A 23506-nucleotide genomic window follows, 5' to 3' on the forward strand; every position below is an offset into this window, starting at 1 on the left:
AGAGCCCAAAGGTAATTTTTACCCTCTTCTTGCTAACTTTTAAAAATTGGAATTGAATAGAAAGTACTTTCTTACAGTGTAACCAGGAGCACAGGAATGGATGCGCACTTGTGGAAGATCAGTTTATGGTGGTGGTTCACAGGAATAGGACCAAATGGGTGCGTGCTCCATCCACTTGATTCAAACCCAGGGGGAGGCAATTCCATAATGGTTTTGAGCTCTACTGGGGTACTTGCATATGAGTATAATCCAGAGCTTTTTTGGGTTTTGATCTAATTAAAAACACCGATGGAAGAAAAAGTAGCCAAAAGTAGCCATTAAAACTAAACTAGTAAAACAAATAAGGTGAGGCAGGAAAACGGAAAGTGACTCAGTGAGATGGCATGAGGTCATATGACAAAATAGTCTTTAAAAAAAATGTTGTGTTTGTCGTTAAGTTAGAGATCAGTTATAATTCCCTTTCGCATAAAGTTCTGCTAACATTTTGGAGGATGGCTTGTGTGTGTGTGTGTGTCTGTATATATAAAGACACACACACATACATGTGTAGGAAAAAAATCAGTACTAAATAAGATGAATAAAAAGAAGGATCACCTGTAACATCATCACTGAGCATTAACTATTTAAAATGGGAATTTAAGTAGTAAGTATTCCAAGGTGTGAATTGGCTGCCATGTATTTAACTGGATGATTTTCAGTAACACAGATGCTCGCAATGTCCCTGAGATCTTCATTCAGTAGGTAGGGCCCTAGTGTATATACTTTTAGGAAACTCTGCAGTCAGGTTAGGAACTCCTAATAAGGAGCTGTATGTTCCACACAGATACTTAATGCATATATAGTGTCACGTCCAAGAAAGTAAAAGCCAGAGGGAGGGGGGACTGGTGATGCGATATTTTCGAACTAGATAAAGGTGGTGGTTGTACAACATCCTGAATGTATGAGGTGCCGCTGAATTGCTCACTAAAATGAGTATGTGAATTTCACCTCTGTAAAAAACTCCCCCCCCAAGTGTTTCAACACTGACTTCATATACCTTTTGTTGGAAAAATAAATTGCTACTGTTTATATTGATTATCTACCTTCTGAATATTATATCCTCTTAATACCTTTATCTTAAACACATTTTTGTTGCTTATAGGATGCACCTTATCAATAGTACCTTTTTGTTTTTTTAAATAATAACAATAAGGATATTGTACTTTATTTTTTTACATGAAATTTATTGTCAAATTGGTTTCCGTGCAACACCCAGTGCTCATCCCAACAGGTGCCCTCTTCACCCACTTCCCCCCCCATCAACCCTCAGTTTGTTCTTAGTATTTAAGAGTCTCTTATGGTTTGCCTCCTTCCCTCTCTGTAACTTTCCTCCCCCCCCCCTTTCCCTCCCCCCTGGTCTTCTGTTGAGTTTCTCAGCATCCACATATGAGTGAAAACATATGGTATCTGTCTTTCTCTGCAATAGTACCTTTTTGAAGCTGCCTAATAATATTTTCTCCTTAATTAAAACACCATCACTCCTTTATGATTGCATACAGCCTCAGGTGGTAGCAGAAAGAATGCTGTACTTGGAATCAGAACACTTGGGTTGGAGCCCCATTTCTGCCCCATCAGCCATGTGGCCTTGGACAAGGCACTTTGCTGGGACTCCGTTTCCTAGTCTGTTTTCCTGTCCTCCTGTCCCAAACTTGTTGGGGGATCCGCTGAAATCATTTATATCCGACACTTTTCTAAAGTTACAGCATTTCCACACATCACTGTTATGTAGTTATTGCTTTGTTGTTGTTTTTTTAAGTTTAGTGTGAAAGAGTGAGACAGAGAGAATGTCGAGGGGCAGAGAGAGAGAGAGAGAGAGAGAGAGAGAATACCAAGCAGGCTCTGCGCTGTCAGCATGGAGGGCTGTCTGGTGTTCAAACTCAGGAACAGTGATATTATGACCTGAGCTGAAATCAAGTCCGGCACTTAACCAACTGAGTCATCCAGGTGCCCCTGTTGCTTTTTTTTTTTTTTTTTAACTGAATTCAGAAGAATCCAAGAATGGATTAAGGAAGGTACTACTGGACAGTTAATGAATTATTGGATTTATTATTAATGTGTTCTGACAGTTTATTTAACCTACAGTATTCGTTATTGTGAATTTAGTAAGACTAAGAATTGCATTCAGATATTATCGCTTCTCGGCCTTTTGGCTAAGATCAAGTGCAGATATTACTAAATGTTTTTGAGGATAATAAGGGGCTGAGATGAGTGTTGGAGGGCACAGTTTGTTCTTGATCCTGAAACACATAAAGCAAATGATGATTTTCAGGTTCCATTCTTAGAGAGCCTTTTATCTTACTCACTTGTAGCCAGTCTGAATTTGGTTAATGTCCATGAATGAGAACAGCTATAGGTAGATCCATTTACAGTCTCCTTTGGGTTCCTTGTGCTTTTTTCTTAGTTTAAGCAAGCCCCCTGGCCTTGTTGTTAATTGACATTTTTGGTAATGGTGACTTTTCTTGAGAAATATAGTCTTGAGAAACTCCTAAAACATGCAGATTACAAACACTGGGTGTATCTCTTACCAATAATGACTATAATAAATTAGGAATTTTATTTTATTTAAGAAATTTTTTTTTTATGTTTGTGTTTGAGAGAGACAGAGAGCACGAGTGGGGAAGGGACAGAGAGAGACACACAGAATCTGAAGCAAGCTCCACACTCTGAGCTGTCAGCACAGAGCCCGATGGGGGGCTCGAACTCATGAACTGTGAGATTATGACCTAAGCCGAAGTCAGACGCTTAACCCACTGAGCCACCCAGGCGCCCCTGAAATTTTATTTTAAACCCAGAATAATTATGGTTAATATTATATACACAAAGGTGTGTTTATCTGCATGTTTTTCCTGTTAATGGACATGAGGCCAGATTTACCAACTGAAAGTGCCTAAAATTGCAGAATGTGTCATGAATGTGGGGGACCTGGCATGGCAGGCATGTAAATATATTTCACAGTGTGTGAGCACCTTCTAAGTGACAGGAAGAGGGAAGGCAGCATTTGTTGAGTGTCTTTTCTGTGCTAGTTTAAAAATACATATTTAATCCCCATAATAGGATTAAAAGCTTGGCATTTTATTTAGTTTCGCAAATAAAAGTATGGGCTCCAACCCCAATTGGTTGTGTTGGCTGCCTCGATGGTGATGATATTGATGGAGAAAAAAACCTAGAGATGAACGGGAGCTTCCTTAGGAAGGAAGCGGTGTGGCTTTGACCCCGGAGTCCGCCTTTTTCCTTCATACCGAGCTGCCTCCCAGCTATTAACATGATGCAGTTAAGAAAAGAAAGCCAACATTTACAGAGTGTGAACTGGAAGTATATTTTGGTCCTTTTCAGTAATTGTCATTTCTCCTTAGGACACTGGGTTGCAACATTTTTTCGGTGCGCCTGAGGGACTCACTGAGACAGTGGCAAACAAATAACAAATATTTGTTGCGTGAACGTGAATAGATGTTAGATAAAATGGACAGCCCAGAAAATAGCCTCCATTGTGCTCAGTACATACCCCATCTCAGCTTCCCAGCCTGTTGCGTTACTTAAGGTCTGAACGGGATGAAATGCGGTTTAGTAGCGAGCTGGGCCTGGCTTTATACAGGTGAGCCCCCCCTCGGGAAGTGGGGTCCGGGGGGCGGGGGAGGTGTGGAGGGCATTCGTCTGCGATGCTCTCCAAATGGAACACAAGCCTAAAGGGGAAACTGCTTGTGCGGGAAGTCATGACTTTGAAATGCCTCCCCTTTGTGTCCAGGAGAAGCCCTGTGGGAGGCTATGTTCCTCTAACCAAAGGAGAAGGGACCGTGCTGAGGATGTCGGCCCTCAACTGGAAGCCCTTCGTGTACGGAGGGCTGGCCTCCATCACGGCCGAATGCGGTAAGGTGCCCCTCCACCCCCCCCACCCCCGGCCTGGATGGTGTTGGGGTGGGGGGGGGGGGTCGTTCACGTGCTGCACGTGATGCCAATTAAAAGTTAAGGTCGCTCTCTGGTGTTTGATGTGATTGGAGGTGACACACAGAATGCGAGAATATGACATGTTAATCTCCGATTTCAAAACACCCTCCTTTTGGTATGTTTTTTTTCAGACAAACAGTCATTTTGGCTCCCAGCAGTTTAGGGGCCAAAGTTCAGTGTGGAGAAAGTGGAACCTGGTAATCAAACGAGTTTTATCAGTCATTCCGAGGGTCCCTCTGTCCCTGTTTTCCTTGTGCTTTTCGCCACTTGGCCACCGTTGGCACAGGAGGCCGCGGGGGCCAGGTCTGACTGTCATTGCGCAGTCACTCCGTAATTACGCACACGGTCCACGTTGTACTGGTGGCTTCCTCTTCCAGTGCAGTTCCACATCAGACCCCATTGATCGCTGTCTGTTCCCTGTCGGAATTGCTTCACCGGATACCGGTTGTGCAGCTGCCGAATGCCAGGTGCTGGGCTGGACGCGTCATTTGCTTCCAGGGCTTGGGCGCTGCCGTCCTGGGACAGAGGCTGCCCCTGGGGAGCCGGTGAGGCCCGGGGCTGAGGGGTTAAGGTGTGTTAACCACCCACCCACTTGGTTCCCTGTGGGGTGGGCTCTCCGTTCCACAGCGAATTGAGTTTCCCGACAGTGTCCAGAATTCGGGTAGACTACCTGTTGGGCGCCGTGTTTAACATCTGTACCTGTGTTCACAGATTTACTTCTAGACTGCAGAACACGGAGTGAGAAACTCCCTTAGCAAATGAGCTTACCCCCCCTCTTTCATATTGGACCTGATTTTAGCCTTCACACATGCAAAAGGTGGTAACATATTTTAAAATGGATTTCCGGTTGGTGTAAATCATTCCCTGTACCTTTTTTTTTTTTTTTTTTATTACAGCGATGCAGCCTCTCAAATCCTACGTAGAGTAAGATGGGAACCAAATAAAAATGTAAAGAAAGGAAAATACGTTTATGCACTTTTTGGTGTGTTTTTAATCTTTTGGTTCCTAATTTTTAAAAAATGTTTATTTTGAGAGAGTGTGTGTGTGTGTGTGTGAGCCAGGGAGGGGGTCGGAGGTTGGGGGAGAGAGAGAGGGAGAGAGAGAGAGGGAGAGAATCCTAAGCAGGCCCCACACTGTTGTAGAGCCCAACGCAGATACGGGGCTCTATCTCACGAAGCGTGAGATCATGACCTGAGCCCAAATCAAGAGTTGGATGCTTGGGGTGCCTGGGTGGCTCCTTCGGTTAAGTGTCCGACTTCAGCTCAGGTCATGATCTCACTGCTTGTGAGTTCGAGCCCCGCGTCGGGCTCAGTGCTGACAGCTCAGAGCCTGGAACTTGCTTTGGATTCTGTATCTCCCTCTCTCTCTGCCCCTCCCTCACTCATGCTCTGTGTCTCTCTCTTTCTCAAGAATAAATAAAACATTAAAAAAAAATGAAAAAAAACCAAGAGTTGGATGCTTAACCAACTGAGCCACCTGGCACCCCTCTAATTTTTTTTAATAGAAAAAAGATTGCAAAGTACCTGCCATTTCTTAATTCTGTTTCTTAGTTTACATTACAGTCGAAATATTTTCTCAGGAATATATCACCATGTATTCTTTATTTGGTGGAATTTCTTTTTATCAAGTGAAATATTTCTTTTTTAAAAAACTTTAAGGTACTTTTCCAATTGATTTAACCAAGACACGGCTCCAGATTCAAGGCCAGACAAATGACGCAAACTTTAGAGAAATCCGGTATCGAGGAATGTTGCACGCCTTAGTGCGGATAGGCAGAGAAGAAGGGCTGAGAGCCCTGTATTCAGGGTAAGTAGACCTTTGTGTGTTTATATTGGACTATTGACCTGTTAAATGAATCAACTGAAATTGAAGACTTCATAGAGAAAAAGTAGACATTTGAAGTGTATTTGAAAAGAGCAAGTAGCTTGGTAGCTTTTTCATTTTTCATTTCAACCTTATTTTCTACATACCTTTTATGTAGCGAACGTTGTGTTGGAAGTTTTTTTTTTTTTTATTGTATTCAAATACAGCTAATAATGCAAAATTTACATTTGTTGCCACAAAACATTCCATAATTCACCATGTCACTCTGAAAAAAGCCCTTCCCTTTGGCTATTCTGAATTACCCAGGTTTTTGCTATAGTGAAAAACGATAGAGTAGTCTCCGTGGGTAAGTGTTGTGAACCACTTTTCTGTAATTCAGCATTTAGTGAACGGTGTGCTGAAGGTGTGGGCTGGGAAAGCGAGTGAGACAGGTGCCTATGGGAGCCCGGGTCCCTGCAGGAAACAGAATTCACTTGGGTGGTTTCTATGAGGGGACTTCAAAAATGTTTTGATGTTTATTTTATTTTTGAGAGAGAGACACACACACAGAGTGCGAGCAGGGGAGGGGCAGAGAGAGAGGGAGACACAGAATCTGAGGCAGGCTCCAGGCGCTGAGCTGTTAGCCCAGAGCCTGACGTGGGGCCCGAACTCACGTACTGTGAGATCGTGACCTGAGCCGAAGTCAGCGCTTAACCGACTGAGCCACCCAGGCGCCCCTCTTTGGGGAGGCTTTAATGAAGGGGCTACTTACGGGTTAAGGGAACAGAGGAAGGATATTGAGGCACCCAGAAACTAGCGAAGTGAGAAATTGTTACCAACCCTAGGCCCAGAGGGACAAGGACAGGAATGGTGTTAACAGCCTGGTAGGGCTGGCGTCTGGAAGGAGCAGACAGTAGTTGTCGAGGGATGCTTTGGGAGTGGCCAGGGAGAGAATACCTCTTCCCCCTCCTCCGTCCCTCGCATCATCTACTGGTGGAATCCCCCCTGAAGTCAGCTGGCAGGGGAGCCTGAGTGACGTGACCCGTGGGCACCACCCTCTCAGGGCGCAGAGCATCACAGAGAAGGGTGAGACTGGATCCGGGGGACAAATGGGGTCAGCAGCAACACACAGGCATGAAGGGGCTGTCGGTTAGTGGGGGGCTGTAGGTGTGTCAGCGGGATTACAGTGCGGTCTGATAACGAGTACTAGAGCCTGGTAGAGGCCGGGTATCGAGCCCAGACTGTGGGGGCACGGGAGGGGGTGGGCTTCAGGAAGGCTGCTTGACCCCAGGGGTGCTGGGTCTGAGCTTGAAGGGTCAAGAAGAGTGAGTTCGCCAGGCGAAGTTAGAAGGGAACTGTACTGGGGAGCCTGGGTGGCTCAGTTGGTTAAGCAGCTGACTCTTGATCTTAGCTCAGGTCTTGATCTCAGGGTTGTGAGTTCAAGCCCCACAGTGGGGCTGTTAAGTAGCTGTGGAGCCGACTTAAAAAAGAAAAAGGAGGGGGGACTGTGTTTATACAAAGTCAGCAGTACGCACAAGAAAGCGTGGTACATTCTAGTAATTACATGCGAGTAATTCAGCGTAGGTGTAGTGCTGGAGTTGTTGAGTAGCCAGAGCCGGAGTTGGAGCCGTAATAAGGGGTCAGGACACGGACGGCCTCAGGACACGCTAAGCATCTTGATTTCCTCTAGCACACCACAGGTCCCAAATGGGTGCCTCACGGCCCTCCTACCTACCAGTCAAGGTTTTTGTTTCTCACTCGAGCCGATATTTTAAACTATGAGAAATTGCACATGGAAACTGGGGAGTCCATTTTCTTGAGAAAAGTCAACATCTGGGCACGTGTTCATTCACTTAGGATAACGGCAACAGGCGTCGAGGATGCCTTCTCTGGTTTACCGAAACCTCTGCCGCTCGCAGGACGTGCAAGGGTGCATGAGACCCAGCCCGCTGCACTCAGGGTGTCTGCCCGGTGCCCATAAGCGCTTGAGTTTGCTGTGCCTATGGCGGGCAGAAGGTGCTGGGGGGTTTTCAGTAGGGGGACTGACATGATAGGGTTTCGGTGGTAAAAAGAAGCCAGCCTGCCGTAGGGAGAAAGAATGAGAACTGACAACGCTGGAAAAAGGCTGTCGCACAGGAAGCAGAGACAACGATTTTCTGAACAGAGGGATTGTCTTGGGGACAGAGAGAAAGAAGAGAGCTTGTTTAGGGCATAGGGTTGACCTGATACGTGACCTAACAGACGAGGGGGTGTGGAGGAAGCAGGCGACAAGGCCAATGTCTTGATTTCTGGTTTTCAGCCAAGGTGTTGATGGAGGTTCCATTTTCTGGGTCAGGAAACAAAGAGGAGAGCCGATTGGTTGGGGCGGGAGGACACTTAGCTCCGTATGGGACACTGGATCTGGGGGTGGGTGTGGGACATGCGAATTGAGACATCTACGAGGCAGTTGGAAATGCATCGTTGGATCGATGCAGGAAGCAGGAATTTCGGAGTCGTCAGTCTCGGACAGTGGTAGAAGCCATGGGAGTAGACGAGCTCACCCGGGGAGTGCGTGGAGCGGGGAGAGAAGAGAGACCCTAGGGCAGAGTTCCCCAGAACACCCCAGGAAACAGAGGGAGGGAGGCTGTAGAGAAAAGGGAAGAAATGGGAGAGGGGGATATAACAGAGCTCAGGGAGGAGACCGCAGCGCGGAGGACAAAGGGTGGATGGCAGCAAGTACCGCGGAGAGGATATGTAAGATACTAAGTGAAACACATCATTTGATGTAGTGACAGCGATGTCAGTTGGTCACCTTGGTGAGGGGAGTTTTGATGGCGAGGGGAGAGGGACGAGGAGGATCAGCTGGGGCAGATAACTGCCCCAGGGTGCTTCTGGGCTCAGGATGGCCAAGAGAGGGAGAGGAAATAACTGGGGCAGGGCCTCCGAGGAGGTGGGAATTGAGCTCTAGAGCAGCAGCTGAAGAGTGATAGATGCTTGCCGAGGGCAGATTTCTCGAGGCGCTTTGTCCTGAAAAAGGACAGCCCTTTCGTTTGAATAGAACTTCACGTTCACTTACGTTTTCATTAAGGATAACTACAGGGGGCTGAACTTTCACTTAGTGAACTATTAATTTGCACACATTTTACGGAACCCCACTATATTTTTGTTAGATTTTGAATTTCGAGAAATCTGCTTGAGCGTAGTTTGATTGTGGAAGGCCACTATCTGTGTGTGTGTGTATGTGTGTGTGTGTGTGTGTGTGTGTGTGTGTGTGTGTCTTCTATAGGATTTAAAGTGCTTTTTAGAATTTCTTTTCTCTTTTTTTTTTTTTTTTTTTTGAGAGGGCACAAGTGAGTGAGAGGCAGAAAGAGAGAGAGAGAGTGGCGGGGAGGGAGAGAAACAGGGCTCACCCAAAGTGGGGTTTTGAGCTCATCAGATGGGGGACTCAAACTCATGAACTGAGATCATGCCATATGCCGAAGTCAGGAGCTTAACAACTGAGCCACTCAGGTGCCTGGTTTTTTGAATTTCTTGGGGTCTTGTCCATTGGTTTGACAGGATTGCCCCTGCGATGTTACGCCAGGCTTCCTATGGCACCATCAAGATAGGCACTTACCAGAGCTTGAAGCGACTGTTTGTTGAACACCCAGAAGGTGAGTGAAGAATCTTTTCTCTACTTGTGGACAGGAGGTGGGTTGGTTGTGTGACTTTTTTAGTCAAGATCAGATTTTCTTGAGCCTAACTGTGACTTTACTGCTGAAGAGAACTCTGGGTATAAAGTCTGAATGAACCACGCTTAAGGTAAGTCCGTTCTTTTTTTTTCTTAATGTTTATTTATTTTTGACAGAGGGAGAGTGCAAGTGTGTGCACACATGCACACACGCAAGCAGGGGAAGGGGAAGAGAGAGGGAGACACAGAATCTGAAGCAGGTTCCAGGCTCTGAGCTGTCAGCGCAGAGCCTGATGCGGGGCTTGAACTCACGAACCGTGAGATCAGGACCTGAACCAAAGTCGGACGCTTAACCGACCGAGCCACCCAGGTACCCCAAAGCAAGTCAGTTCTTGGCTGAATTAAGGGGAACAGCAGTTAAAAGGAGCAGTCTCTACAAATATTTTAGTTTTCCTCATCTACAGAACTCCTAGACTAGAGGATATGTTGTTATAGTTCTAGCCCACTTAAAATTTTCTAAAATCAGGATTTTTTTCAGGAAAGCAGTGAATACCTTTCGTAGTATTAAGAACTGAATTCTTGAGTGCCAGCCGACCGTTGCATGAGAGTGGTCAGCAGGGGCTGAGATGCTTTAGCACTTCAGTACACTTCAAATTAAATATATATGGTGTGCTTCAAAACTTTATCTTCATGGTTATCTCATAGGAGTGTATCTTTTTTTAAAATTTACTTTTATGTTATTTTATTTAAAGATTTTTAATGCTTATTTATATGTGAGAGAGAGAGAGAGACAGACAGAGTGCAAGTGGTGGAGGGGCAGAGAGAGAGGGAGACAGAATCCGAAAGAGGCTCCAGGCTCCGAGCTGTCCGCACAGAGCCCGACACGGGGCTCGAACTCACGAGCCGTGAGATCATGACCTGAGCCGAAGTTGGGTGCTTAATCGACTGAGCCACCCAGGTGCCCCGGAGTGTATCTTTTTTATTCTCTTATGAGATATACTTCATCTTAATTAGTACAGTGATACACATTTACACATAAAAGTGAATTGGCAGATGGCTGCTCACTTTGCATGGTAATTCACGTCCCTTTTTAGATGTCAAGTAAGTTTGGGGCGCCTGGCTGGCTCAGTCGGAAGAGTGTGCGACTCTTGATCTCTGGGTCATGAGTTCGAGCCCCATACTGGGTGTAGAGATCACTTAAATAAATAAGTAAATATTTTTAAAAAACAACAAATTGAGAGCAAATAGATGTCAAGTAATTTTGCTAGGCAAAGTCCTGATAAGCCAGCAGAATTCCTAACATTTTAAAAATGGCTTGATTCATAAAGCAGAAAGGTAATTATTCCCTTAAGATATACAAGAGGTATGCAAATGAGTTTGCACCTATGTTTGAGTTACTGATAATGAAAAGTTGAATAATGTGTGCTTGTTTATAGATGAAACTCTACTGATAAATGTGGTGTGTGGAATTCTCTCTGGAGTCATATCCTCAACCATCGCTAATCCAACGGATGTTTTGAAAGTAAGCAGCGCTATCCATATCTGATAGGCACACTCCCCCCACATTTTCTTACTGGGAACAACATTCAGATAATGAAGGTCTGCGAATGTAACAGTTTTGTAAACAAATGTTTACAGTTTGAGTGCCATGAAGGCCCTCCCATGAGGGAGGATCTCCCACTGATAACGGACATCAAAAGTAGAGCTCGTTGTGGAGACAAGGTCTTTGGTGACTAAGCAGGAAAAAAAAATGTAGGCTCGGATACATTTGAATTTCATTTTTCATTGAAAATCTTCCCTGGTTTTATTGGTTCATTAAAAAATCGAGAGGCTACAAGTTCTGTACAGGTCTGCTCATTAATGACCTATTTCTGAGCGTGTGATGTTATCTGCTAACTTGATTTCAGGATACAGTGATGGAAATATTTCCTTACTACAGTTAGACATAAGTGTGGTAAGGTGGATGATCTTATTGATAATAACAGGGAAACTGCCTCCTTAAATCCTTTCTGGAGTAAGGCAAGGGAATAAGCTAATTAAACATTTTTTTTTAATGTGTATTTATTTTTGAGGGAGAGAGAGAGACAGAGTATGAGTGGCGGAGGGGCGGGGAGAGAAGGAGACACAGAATCCGAAGCAGGCTCCAGGCTCTGAGCTGCCAGCACAGAGTCCGCTGCGGGCCTCGAACTCACAAACCTCGAGATCATGACCTGAGCCGAAGTCAGAGGCTTAACCGACTGAGCCACCCGGGTGCCCCAAGGGAATAAACTAATTAAACAAAATAGAAATTAGGCAGGAGTTGCTTTTTCATCCCTCTTAAGATGTTTGTCTCTGTCCCTTCCTCTCCTTTTTGTTCCTGTTAGTTAACCGGCATCCACTATGCCTCTACCTTCTGCCAGTTGACGTATTACGTGCTTAGAGTCCAAAAATGAGTATGATAAGGACCCTGCCCTCAGAGCCTTCAATCTACTAGGAGATTCTGACAGATGTCAGCACCTTATGTAGCAGCGTGTTGAGGGCATTACACTTATGCACGGTCAGGGTGCAGCATGTGTGAAGGTGCTTTTGCTTTGATTTTACCCTTTGTCGGGGAAAAGCGGAGAAAGATCTCCATACTCCCTTTAATATCTTAAACATATGCTAGGCTTAGGGATAGGCCATTCCTGTGTTTTGCGTGGCAGTAACAGCTTTTCTTTAGAAGTCGGAGGTAATGTTTTTGCTCCCTCGATAAAAATAAGGTACCGATTTTTAGTGAGAAATCCCTTTTAATTTTAAAAAAATACAGAGAGCTGGGGCGCCTGTGTGGCTCAGTCAGTTGAGCATCTGACTTGGGCTCAGGTCATGCTCTCACAGTCCAAGAGTTCGAGCCCCGCGTCGGGCTCTGTGCTGATGGCTCGGAGCCTGGAGCCTGCTTCGGGTTCTGTGTCTCCCTCTCTCTCTGCCCCTCCCCTGCTCATGCTCTGTCTCTCTCTCTCTCTCTCTGTCAAAAGTAAGTAAACATTAAAAAAATACGGAGAGCTACATCAAACATTATTTTTACATTGGCATCTCAGTCATGTGAATTCCACAGCCGTTCTCGAGTGTATTTGTACATTCAAGTGTAACGGAGTGTGACGGACATCATGTGGTTATCCCGTGCTCAGCTCGCCTGCATACCTTTTGGTTCAGCTGGTTGGAAATAGTAGTGGCTTGAAGTAACTAATTTAAGAAATCTGCTTGGGGGCGCCTGGGTGGCTCAGTCGGTTAAGCGGCCGACTTCAGCTCAGGTCACGATCTCGCGGTCCGTGAGTTCGAGCCCCGCATCGGGCTCTGTGCTGACGGCTCAGAGCCTGGAGCCTGCTTCCGATTCTGTGTCTCCCTCTCTCTCTGCCCCTCCCCCGTTCATGCTCTGTCTCTCTCTGTCTCAAAAATTAAAAACAAAAAACAGGGGCGCCTGGGTGGCGCAGTCGGTTAAGCGTCCGACTTCAGCCAGGTCACGATCTCACGGTCCGTGAGTTCGAGCCCCGCGTCAGGCTCTGGGCTGATGGCTCGGAGCCTGGAGCCTGTTTCCGATTCTGTGTCTCCCTCTCTCTCTGCCCCTCCCCCGTTCATGCTCTGTCTCTCTCTGTCCCAAAAAAAAAAAAAAAAAAAATACAAACTCCGTAAAAAAAAAAACAAAAAACAAAAAACAAACGTTAAAAAAAAAAAATCTGCTTGTCCGTGCTTCATGCTGCGAAATATGCTAGATGCTCCTATTAATTATGTGAAATCTTAGTATTACCATCACCTTCTCTTTCCTACTTATTAACCTGTAAGGACATAATGTCATTTCCTTTCCTTTTCAAAAGGCTTTTTAAAAAAAATCAGGTTTTTTGGACACTTAATGAGCTCTGGATTCTACTGGATGCATTTTGTTGATTCCAAAGTGCCTAAGAACCAAACCTTAAAAATGTTTCGTCTGCAAAGGGCATTTAAAGCTAGCATGACGATAGTGTTTATGCTATGATTCTTTTCTTTTAATGGTTATTAAACAACAGATCAAATGATATTCAAAGGTCTACATTGGGGAGAAATGTGCTGTTTCCTTCTCATGTTAATCTTGAAAATAATCTCTAGATACGGATGCAAGCCCAGAGCAGCACCATTCAAGGGGGAATGATAGGCAACTTCATTAACATTTACCAGCAGGAGGGAGCGAGAGGATTGTGGAAGGTAAGCCTGCAAAACAGAGCCAGCTACCTTAGTTCTTCCCTTTTTCCCTTTGAATTTATTCTTTCTGTTCCTATCATTTTATTTAATCTGAAAGGCGAAATGGAGTAAGGGAAGACAAGTGACGTCTGCCCTTGAAGTTACTTTCTTCCTTAATTTCCTTGTCTGGAAAATGGAAATATAAGGATTATGTCGTATTTTAAAATACCTTTTGAATAATTTATGTATAATTATGAAGAAGATTGAGCACTTTGTTGTTTACTTTTTCTTTAAAAGATTCTCATAGAGGAGGGTTTTCTAGGTTATAGTTAAATGCTGGGTTATTTTTGTTTTAGGTTCATTTACTTATTATTTTGGGAGGGGGAAGGGAGGGAGAATCCCAAGCAGGCTGCGTGTTTTCAGCTCAGAGCCCCATGTGGGGCTTGATTCCACAAACCGTGAGATCACGACCTGAGCCAAAATCAAGAGTCTGACGCTTAACCGACCGAGCCACCCGGGCGCCCCTGCATTTTGTGATGTGTATGTCTTCCTGGTCCCTAAGTGAAGACCATTACTAGGCAAGCGCTGGTATGGAGTGCCATTTCCTGGTATTCTCTTGACCTGTCAGTTCACAGAATAGACCATAAGGGTCATCTAGGACAGTCTTCTCAGTATGTACTAGGAAACCGGAGCCTCTGTGAGGTGATTTGTCCTGGCCAGCGTCTGGCCAAGGTCGTATGGTTAGTGCCAGAATCGGAACTGGACATGAGCTTCTGACTTCTTTACCCTCTGGTCTTTTCTCCTCTGTCACTCTACATTTTTTGGCAAGGCCTACTCCGGGAAGAGCTCTCTGAGTCTTGATTATTCGTCTTCTTACCCAGGGCGTGTCCCTTACCGCGCAGAGGGCTGCTATCGTCGTCGGTGTGGAGCTCCCGGTCTATGACCTCGCCAAGAAGCACCTGATTTTCTCGGGCCTGATGGGAGACACTGTGTATACCCACCTCCTGTATGTTTATAGATTTCAAAAAAAATAATATTTTAGGTATGCATGAGGTCAGGGTGGCAATTTGCTACAAATCTATAGAAATTTTAAAGAAGGTATATTATAAAGGTATTATATTCTCATATTTGGAAAATTACAGTTCCGGAGTGAACCAGGAAAAAGTGAAAGTCCTTGTCTGTTTACATGGGTAACCATTGTTAACAGCTCGTTTTTTAGTCACATGCAAATCTGTCTACAAAAGTATTGTGTACTTTATTACACGAGCAATATCATGATTAGCATTCTCTAACTTGGCTTTGTATTTCTATTATTTTCAGTTTTTAGCTTTCTGAGGTATAACGGACAAAATTGTAAGCTATTCAAAGTGTACATAATGATTTGATACACCTGTACAATGTGAAAAGCTCTGCCCCAGAGTTCATTAACACATGACATTCCTTCATGTGTCTATGATTGACCTTCCAGAACCTCATGGGTGTTCTTAGTTGAGGCTGGAATTTATAATCAGTGCTATATTTAAGAAGTTTGTGCCGTGCTTTAGAGATGGGCATCTTCCTGGAAACGTACCGTCTTGTCACATGTCACTGTAACATAGTCTGGGAGGATGCTGTTTCTTGCCTTTAGTGGTGGTGGCAGCTCGGTGGTGAACTTTTGCTTTTCCGTTGGCATCTTTTTCATAGCTCAAGTTTCACCTGTGGTCTGGCTGGGGCCCTGGCCTCAAACCCTGTGGATGTTGTGAGAACACGTATGATGAATCAGAGAGTCCTTCGAGACGGCAGGTGCTCGGGCTACACTGGTACCCTGGACTGCTTGTTCCAGGTGAGAGGGCACGGTCACCTGTGCGGCGCTGTGGGGTCCTGTCACTGCTCATTAGCCTCCATGTTACCCCCTGAAGAGTTTCTTAGCATGGTCAAAACCACAACGGTTTAGAGCAAAACCCTTGTCCCTTGTAATTGTATGACTTTGGTTGATGTACACACTCTATACCTCAGTTTCCTCGTTAGTGAGGAGGGACGGTAATTGCACCTGTGTCACAGGGTTAGTGTAAAAACGAAAGAATGCTTACCAAAGAGCACAGTGCCTGGATTCACGTAGTAAAACCTTGTTAGCATAATTCATAATGATGAAAGACACTGATGTTGAAATAAGCAAGCTTATTTTACTTAATCTTCAACATTCTAGTGGTTTGTTTTTAATCATTGAAACTGCCCCCCAGACGCGTGTGAATATCTTTGTGTGTGTGTGTGCATGTATATATACATATACATATGTATATGTATATATATATATGCACCCACATATATATGTATGCATATATTTTAACCTGAGAAGTAACTAAACTTTGAGGGTTATTATAACTACCATGAGTGATGCTCTGTGAAGCCCTGAGATGGTACCCAGTTTGGGTCACACTGGGGCTAACTTTTATACATACAAAATCTAGACGAATATTTAGAAATGAAAGTTCATTTTCTTTACACCTCTGGTCTGCTGTACAGGCTGAGAAGAGAGTCATGCTTTCTGATATCTGTGTGTCTCCTTCCAAAATGTGTCTCCCTCCCCGTGAGTCAGACTGGAATGAATATCCTTCATTCAGACATCTCTCGAAAGAACACGTCACTCTGACAATAATTCTCGGTTTAAACAGTGGGGCTTACTGTTCCTGAGAGGGGGGAAGTTCGCAGCTGTCTGTCTCCCTGACCGGACTGCCGGCCGCCCGGGGTTCGGGGCCGCTTGGCCGTTCCTGTTCTCTGGCGTGATGCTGGCCCGTCCTAGACTTCAAGTCTGCCTTCCTGACGCAGAGATACTTGTTTTTATTCACCTAATGACGTGAAATAGTGGTGCTCTGAATGACATCTTTACCACCATTGCTTCACTTTTTTATTTCCGACCTACTTGTGAGCCCGAGTGGCAAGGAGGCGAGAGGTTCTAATTGGAATTAAATCCCACTTCTTATTCATTCCGCTGCAATTTGTCTGCTTGGGTGTGGGCTGGTTGGACGTCTTCTCCCGTGAAGAGGCCTTTAAAGAAGAAAAAGAGGCAGAGGGCACTGAGTTTTTAAGCAGTCTTTTCGAACAGGATTTTATTTTTAAGAAAAGTTGATCATTCAGTCTGCCTACTGAGTGTTAACACATTTGACATGATTGGAAAGTTAGATGTTAACTTTTGTCTCCCCCTCCTCCCTTTCCCTTATAACAGACATGGAAGAATGAAGGGTTTTTTGCTCTGTATAAAGGGTTTTGGCCGAATTGGTTGAGACTTGGTCCTTGGAATATCATTGTATCCTTTTCTGTCGCAGTACGTCTGGAAAAAAAGGTGCAGCGAAAGGAATATTGTTTGTATAAACTGTCATGTTATTAATGATAATTTAGAAGTGGGTTCGTATTCTTTTGAGCTCCTCCGATTCTAAGAAATAACTATTCGCTTTCTGTCTTAGAAGGTATAAAGTCTCTGTGCTGGGCCAAGTGAATCTTGGTATAGTGATAGTGTTATTGAAAGGTAATGGTATCAATACAAACTTCTATTCACACTGTTTTAGAAGCTGGGAATATTTACGATTACAGAGAGAGAGAGAAAAGGATTTTATATCCTTAGCCACCATTGGGAAGGATGCGGTCTGACCGCGCTGTTGTAGAATGCTTATTTTAGAGAGCGCCTGAGGTTAAACAGGAATTAGCTCCTGAATTATTGGGCTGATAAGCAGTGTTTCCTGTATGCCAAAGTGGGAGACAGGAAAGAAGTAGCCGTTCATTAGACACGAAAAGGCAGAATTATATAGAAGGGAATGTGGTTTTCACCATCTCTGTTTCTCTTTATCTGCCCCTCCCTGCTGAAGGCCTGCCTAGTGGTGACCCTCGAGAGGGCATCCCAGGGCTTGCTGTCTTTCACTTTCACATAGAATTTTACTGTTTGGGCAAGTCTGCACACAGCAGTCACCAAAGCTGGTCAGCGTGGACGTGATCTTCCAAGAGGCTCTTGGAACAGACGCTAGGGCACTGATGTTATCTAAGCTGTGATTGTTCTGTTCCAGGGTGGCCTTGGGAAGGCTAATGGGAAGACCTTTGGGGGCGGATAAGGATCCCGGGTGTTTAATCATGTGCATGGCCTGTGGTCTGCCCGGACATACTTGTTAGATGTACTGTGAGTCCGTTTTTATGTGTCAGCGTTGTTCAGATGGCATTTTCGTTGTCAGCCTCAACCAATAACTGCAGTTTTTTGTGACCTATGAGCAGTTGAAGAAATTGGATTTGTGACAAGTCCAGGCTGCACGAGACAGCGCTCTGAAAACGCCTGCTTGCAAAACAATCAAGCTTCCTGTGTTTCACGCTGCTTCTCACTGCTTGGCTCGTCACAGATTCTGAAGCATGCGTGAGCAACAGCCGAAGACGGGGTTAGTGCACATTGCTGTGTGTTGGCAATGGATGCTCTGCATCAAATGTTTAATGCCACAAACTGACATGCAAACACTGGTCCTTACCATGGAAGTGCCCTTGGACATCAAAGACGGCATGCAAAGTGCGTGTTTCTTGCTAAAGAAAACTTGCAAGAAGATCAGGAACTGTGAATTGTTTTCTCCAGGGGACGGTAGCACCTGTTGCCCTCCAGCGAACAGCTGAGAATAGCAGAGTGCTCTAGGGAAGCTCGCAGGAACCACGGAATGGAGCCTCCAAGAGGGTGTTACTGTTCCTGAACTTCTGGGGATATTTGCTTCTTGTCGGCTGAAGACATTTCACGCGTGGAGACCTGGCCCTTTCAACTCCAGGTGTAAACAGTGCAGGAAATAGATCTCTGGAATATTGCACTGCTTTATAATTTCCTATTTTGGCAGGATCTTTCACTTACAATAAGTGATTTTAAGCCTTTGAAGGCTTGACCTTTGTGAGGAATTGTTACAAAGTATTAATATCTAAACCCATGATGGTGAGATACCTTGGCTTTGAGACTGGCAAGGTTGCTGTTGACGGGAGGGGTTTTTAGCCGCGTGGGTTTGGTCTCAGGTAATGTTGGTAATTTGCTCTGATTTTTAGCCCAGTTTTATTATTTCTCAGTCTGTAAAATGGAGATATGACATCTACTGATGTTGAGGCTCAAATGAAGAAAATAGTAGCGGCTATCACTTGACTTGAGGGTCAGTGTGTTTACATCAGTCACGCTGTCATCTGGCTGGAATCCCAGCATCCACAGTTGGGTGCAAAGAAGAGAGTCATTCTCACTGGAACCCCCAACAAAGCCTGTTGTTAGAGTCCTTGTGAAAAGAAAGAGCACAGTGTAAGTTACAGTTTTATTACGTTTTCCTTAGCAAGATGTTGCGAGTGAATTGAAGAATTGATTTTTCCGGATTTCCCAGATTTTCCTTCAGTTCAGGTGGTCGTCTGTTCAAATACTTCCTGTCTTGGGCTTCCTGATTGGTTTGGATGGAAAACACTTGCTTGACATTAAAAAAAAAACTCTTTCTTTAGTATTGCACCTGTTTTCTGGTTTCTGAAAGAGGTCCATAGTGTCTTCCTTTCTTTTTCTAAAGACAACAAAAATCATTCTCCCTTCTCTTTCTCTCCTTCATCTTGTTCCTTTGAAAATAAAAAGTGACTCCGAGAGCCCTAAGACCTTTATACACTTCTCGCGGGCTGCCCCAGGGCAGGGAACATATTTACTCGGGTACCTTCCGTTCTAGCCTTTGAGAACATTAAATACACACTAACTGGGGCTCCGGGGCAGACCCTCCTGCGGGGGCGTGTGCTCAGCAGGTGCCTGGTGTGTCCGGCCACCTCCCTTGAAGCAGAAAAGAAGGAACCCCGGTTTTTCTTATGGACTGCGCAGTTTTGCTGCCAGTCCCTTCCACTTTGCCTTCTTTATTAATGTTTACTTGGAGAAACATTTTGTGAGGCAGAATTGCAGTTCCAAACCAGAGACAAAGTCGTTAAAAAGAGGAAGAGGCGGTGGCGTGGCATGTAGGGGCTAACGGGTTAAAGACGTAGCTGAAAGTCTGGCTCCCCTGGCCCAATCTGGATGGGACTCTGCAGAGCTGAGCTCACTCGGCTCCCACTCCTGGTATTGAACCGTATCTTTAGACGGAGATTTTCTTCCCTCTTACCAAGACATTCCATTGATGTGGTAAGGGCTTTCTCTGGAAAGGCTTTCACTTTTGAGTTCTGTGAGTTTAAAGGATTACTTTTTAAGAGTCACTTTTTTTTTTTTAACGAAGAAAACATATATTTTTAAGTGTACATATAATTTCTAAAACAGTAGAAGCAAATCCTTTTGAAGACCGGAAAGAGTCAACGTCCTGCAACATTCATTATGTCAGTTTATTCAAATTATGCATATGTTCATACCAGGATGAGAAGAAACTCAAACCTCACCATAACACCTGAACACTTTTTTGAGACAAAAATAGAGTATTTCTCCAGTGTAGCTTTATTAAACACATTATACAGAACAGGATCTTAACCTGTTTTGGTTTTTCTGTTTCTTGAAAGAGTTCATGCAGTTGCCACGCTCCTAACCAGAAAAGAACTTAGGGACTTGGAGACTCAGTTCCCTAATTTTCAGGGGTGTGGCTACAAGTCCCCCCACCTCCTTGGATATTGCTTAAATGTGGCAAAAGGATTTTTAGCTTTTATAACTAAAATGAAGATAACGGATTTTTTTTTGTTTGCTTGTGGATTTGTGTAATCATTGATGCTAAATGTTACTGATCTGTGATCTAAAAATGGCCCCTCTTCATATTTATTCATGAGCTAGAAATAGTATGTATTATATAAAAACTATACATTTTCATAAGCCTTTATATTTCATGCTCTTTATTTAAACATTGTTGGAATATGTGGCATAAACCTCGTTTCATTATTTAATAAACTGGACTAATACATAATAATCGAAATGACTTGTGGTTATTTTGGATAAATAGAAACCTTTAAACAAAGATAAGCTCCAAAGAGTCTCAAAGGTTGGAGTAGAAATGGCACGTGTGAAAGTGGCTGCAGACATTTCTCCTCGAGGAGAAGTTGTTGGGGTTCTTTTTTTCTTTTTTTTTCTTTTCTTTTCTTTTCTTTTCTTTTCTTTTCTTTTCTTTTCTTTTCTTTTCTTTTCTTTTCTTTTCTTTTCTTTTCTTTTCCTCTTTCTTTCTCTTTCTCTTTTTTTCCCTTTCTTTCTTCATTCATTCATTCTTGACAAAGAGCACAAGCAGCAGAGGGATGGAGAGCAAGGGAGAGAGAGAGACTCCCAAGCAGGCTCCCTGCTCAGTGAGGAGCCTGACACGGGGCTCCGTCTCACGATCTGTAGATCCCAACCTCAGCGGATATCAAGATTCGGACGCTTAACCCCCTGAGCCACCCAGAATCATCTTAATTGCCTGGACACCTGTGTGACCTCCCACTCTTTGAAAACCTCTGTAACCCAGTAGAGGCTGGTGACTCTGATTTGTGGACTGGCTTGGGAAGGTAGCCTGGAGACGGAGAACAGCAGGGTGATGACATCATCTATGCCCTGCACTTTCAGGGTCCGTCAGTCCCTCCCGTGTTTGGTGTTGGCTGGAGATAGCAGCTGGGATGTTTGTTAACTGTGGACCAGGCAGAGTCACCTCTGATTGGCATAGAAGAACCAGTGGATGAAATGCTAACCTAGTTCATTAATTTTTTCACTTAAGAATATTTTCGGAGTGGGGGGTGCCTGGGTGGCTCAGTCGGTTGAGCGTCCAACTTCAGCTCAGGTCATGATCTTGCGGTTCGTGGGTTCTGTGCTGACAGCACAGAGCCTGGAGCCTGCTTTGGATTCTGTGTCCCCCTCTCTCTCTGCTCCTCCCCTCCTCACACTCTGTCTCTCTCTCTCTTCCTCAAAACTAAATAAACATTAAAAAAAAAAAAACGACAATAAACTCATCCATGAAATTATAAAATATATATATATTTTTCTAGTTGCTTGTCTTATTAACATTTGAATTAAATAATGGTGGTTTAGTGAAAACATAGAATGTGGAAGACAGGGAACTTTCTCAGTTCTCTTTAAAAAAAAAAATTTTTTTTTTAGCGTTTATTTATTTTTGAGACAGTGCAAGAGACAGAGTGCAAGCAGCGGAGGGAGACACAGAATCCGAAGCTGGCTCCAGGGTCTGAGCTATCAGCCCAGAGCCCGACGCGCAGGGCTCGAACTCATGAACCGTGAGATCATGACCTGAGCCAAAGTCGGAGAGGCGCCCCTCTCAGTTCTCTGTACCTGAGTTTCTTTTCTTTTCTTTTTTTTTTTTTAACGTTTATTTTATTTTTGAGACCGAGAGAGACAGAGCATGGACGGGGGAGGGGCAGAGAGAGAAGGAGACACAGAATCGGAAGCAGGCTCCAGGCTCCGAGCCATCAGCCCAGAGCCCGACGCGGGGCTCGAACTCATGGACCGTGAGATCGTGACCTGAGCTGAAGTCGCATGCTTAACTGACTGAGCCACCCAGGCTCCCCTCTGTACCTGAGTTTCAGTGATGTACATGGTTGAACTTAATATGAAGGTTAGTGAGAAGCACTGGCTGCTGGTGTTTCTCCAGTGTCTGTGGACAGTAGACCCCTCACATGCACCTATTAAGACACATTTGGCTTTTAATCCAGGGTATATATTTCTAAACTAGCAGCTGGGAAAATCTAAGGCTAAATTTTTGGTAGATTATTACTAGATCCATCCTGAAGCAAAACAGGAATACAAGACAAGGGCAGTATGTATAAATAGGTTTCTTGAAAGCTTGATGCAAATAATGGAATGAAAAGCAAAAACCTGGACACTTCCTATATGTATATATGACCCTGCTTAAATAATAAGCCTTGTAATGGCTTACTATGTGGCTCTTGAGAAGAATGAGTTGGATCTCAGCCTGCTGACTTGGAAGGATGTCCACGATCTGTTATTAAGTAGGAAGAAATTACAATGCAGATGCCTATTTATACCATGAACTCATTTCTTAGGGAAAAGCAAACTTACGTATGTAGGGAATGGATTTAAAGACTGTGTATTAGAGTTCTCCAGAGAAACAGAACCAATAAGGTGTGTGTGTGTGTGTGTGTGTGTGTGTGTGTACATAAATAATTTTTTTTAAGAGATAGGCTCATGCAGTTGTGGGGAATTGGCAAGTCTAAAATCTGTCAAGGTGGGAGGGCAGGCCAGTAGACCGAAAACTCGGGAAGGATTTCTGTTACAGTCTTGAAACAGAATTCCTTCTCCAGAAATCCTCAGTTTTTTCCTCTTGAAGCCTTTAACTGATTGGATGGGGCCCACCATTTTATGGAATGTAATCTTAAACTGATTGTGGACTGTATTCACATCTACAAAATACCTTAGCAGCGACATCTAGTGTTTGCCATACGACGACACCATAGCCTAGTGACACCATAGCCAAGTTGACACAAAATTTGACAATCACAGGGTAGAAAGAATTAGAAATCTTTTCCTTATACGTAATTGTATTATCTTGGTTTTTCAAAAGGCTGTATTTTGTAGTTTAAAACAAAATCTTAAGCCCCAAACCTGGGGTACCTCATGGGTGGCTCAGTCTGTTAAGCATCCTACTCTTTATTTCAGCTCAGGTCATGATCTCAGGGTTCGTGGGATCAAGTCCTACGTCGGGCTCTGTGCTGACAGGTGGAGGCTCTCTCTGTCTCTCTCTCTCTGCCCCTCTCCTGCTCTAATAGATAAAATTAAAAAAAAAAACCCACCCAAACCCCAAAAGGACTAGCTTGGAATACAGATGTCCTATTTATGGTAAATGGGGGAGGGGTGTAGAGAGGCAGGATTTGCAGTATATATAATATTCTATTTATATTTTAACTATATAATATTTCTAGAAGTATATTAAAGATCAAACTTAAAATTTAGCTAATAAGGATAAATGGGGAACTTTTGCTTTTTTTTTCAGTTTCTATTTGCTT

At 44.1% G+C, this 23506-nt stretch overlaps 1 protein-coding gene across 2 annotated transcripts in view; it reads left to right on the plus strand.

Moving 5' to 3' along the window:
- The window catches only part of SLC25A30 (solute carrier family 25 member 30), a 40812-nt gene extending 20328 nt beyond the window's left edge, over positions 1-20484 (plus strand). For both annotated transcript variants that reach the window (XM_058684930.1, XM_058684920.1), the window contains exons 2-10: positions 3782-3903; positions 5640-5787; positions 9322-9416; positions 10870-10955; positions 13529-13624; positions 14482-14606; positions 15284-15422; positions 16803-16883; positions 17816-20484. In XM_058684930.1, coding sequence (XP_058540913.1) covers positions 3840-3903; positions 5640-5787; positions 9322-9416; positions 10870-10955; positions 13529-13624; positions 14482-14606; positions 15284-15422; positions 16803-16883; positions 17816-17857 — 876 coding nt within the window. In that variant the 5' untranslated portion in view covers positions 3782-3839 and the 3' untranslated portion in view covers positions 17858-20484. The remainder of the gene's footprint in view (positions 1-3781; positions 3904-5639; positions 5788-9321; positions 9417-10869; positions 10956-13528; positions 13625-14481; positions 14607-15283; positions 15423-16802; positions 16884-17815) is intronic.
- The last annotated feature ends 3022 nt before the right edge of the window (positions 20485-23506 follow it).

This window comes from Neofelis nebulosa, chromosome 1, assembly GCF_028018385.1.
Source record: "Neofelis nebulosa isolate mNeoNeb1 chromosome 1, mNeoNeb1.pri, whole genome shotgun sequence".
NCBI classification, from domain to species: domain Eukaryota; kingdom Metazoa; phylum Chordata; class Mammalia; order Carnivora; family Felidae; genus Neofelis; species Neofelis nebulosa.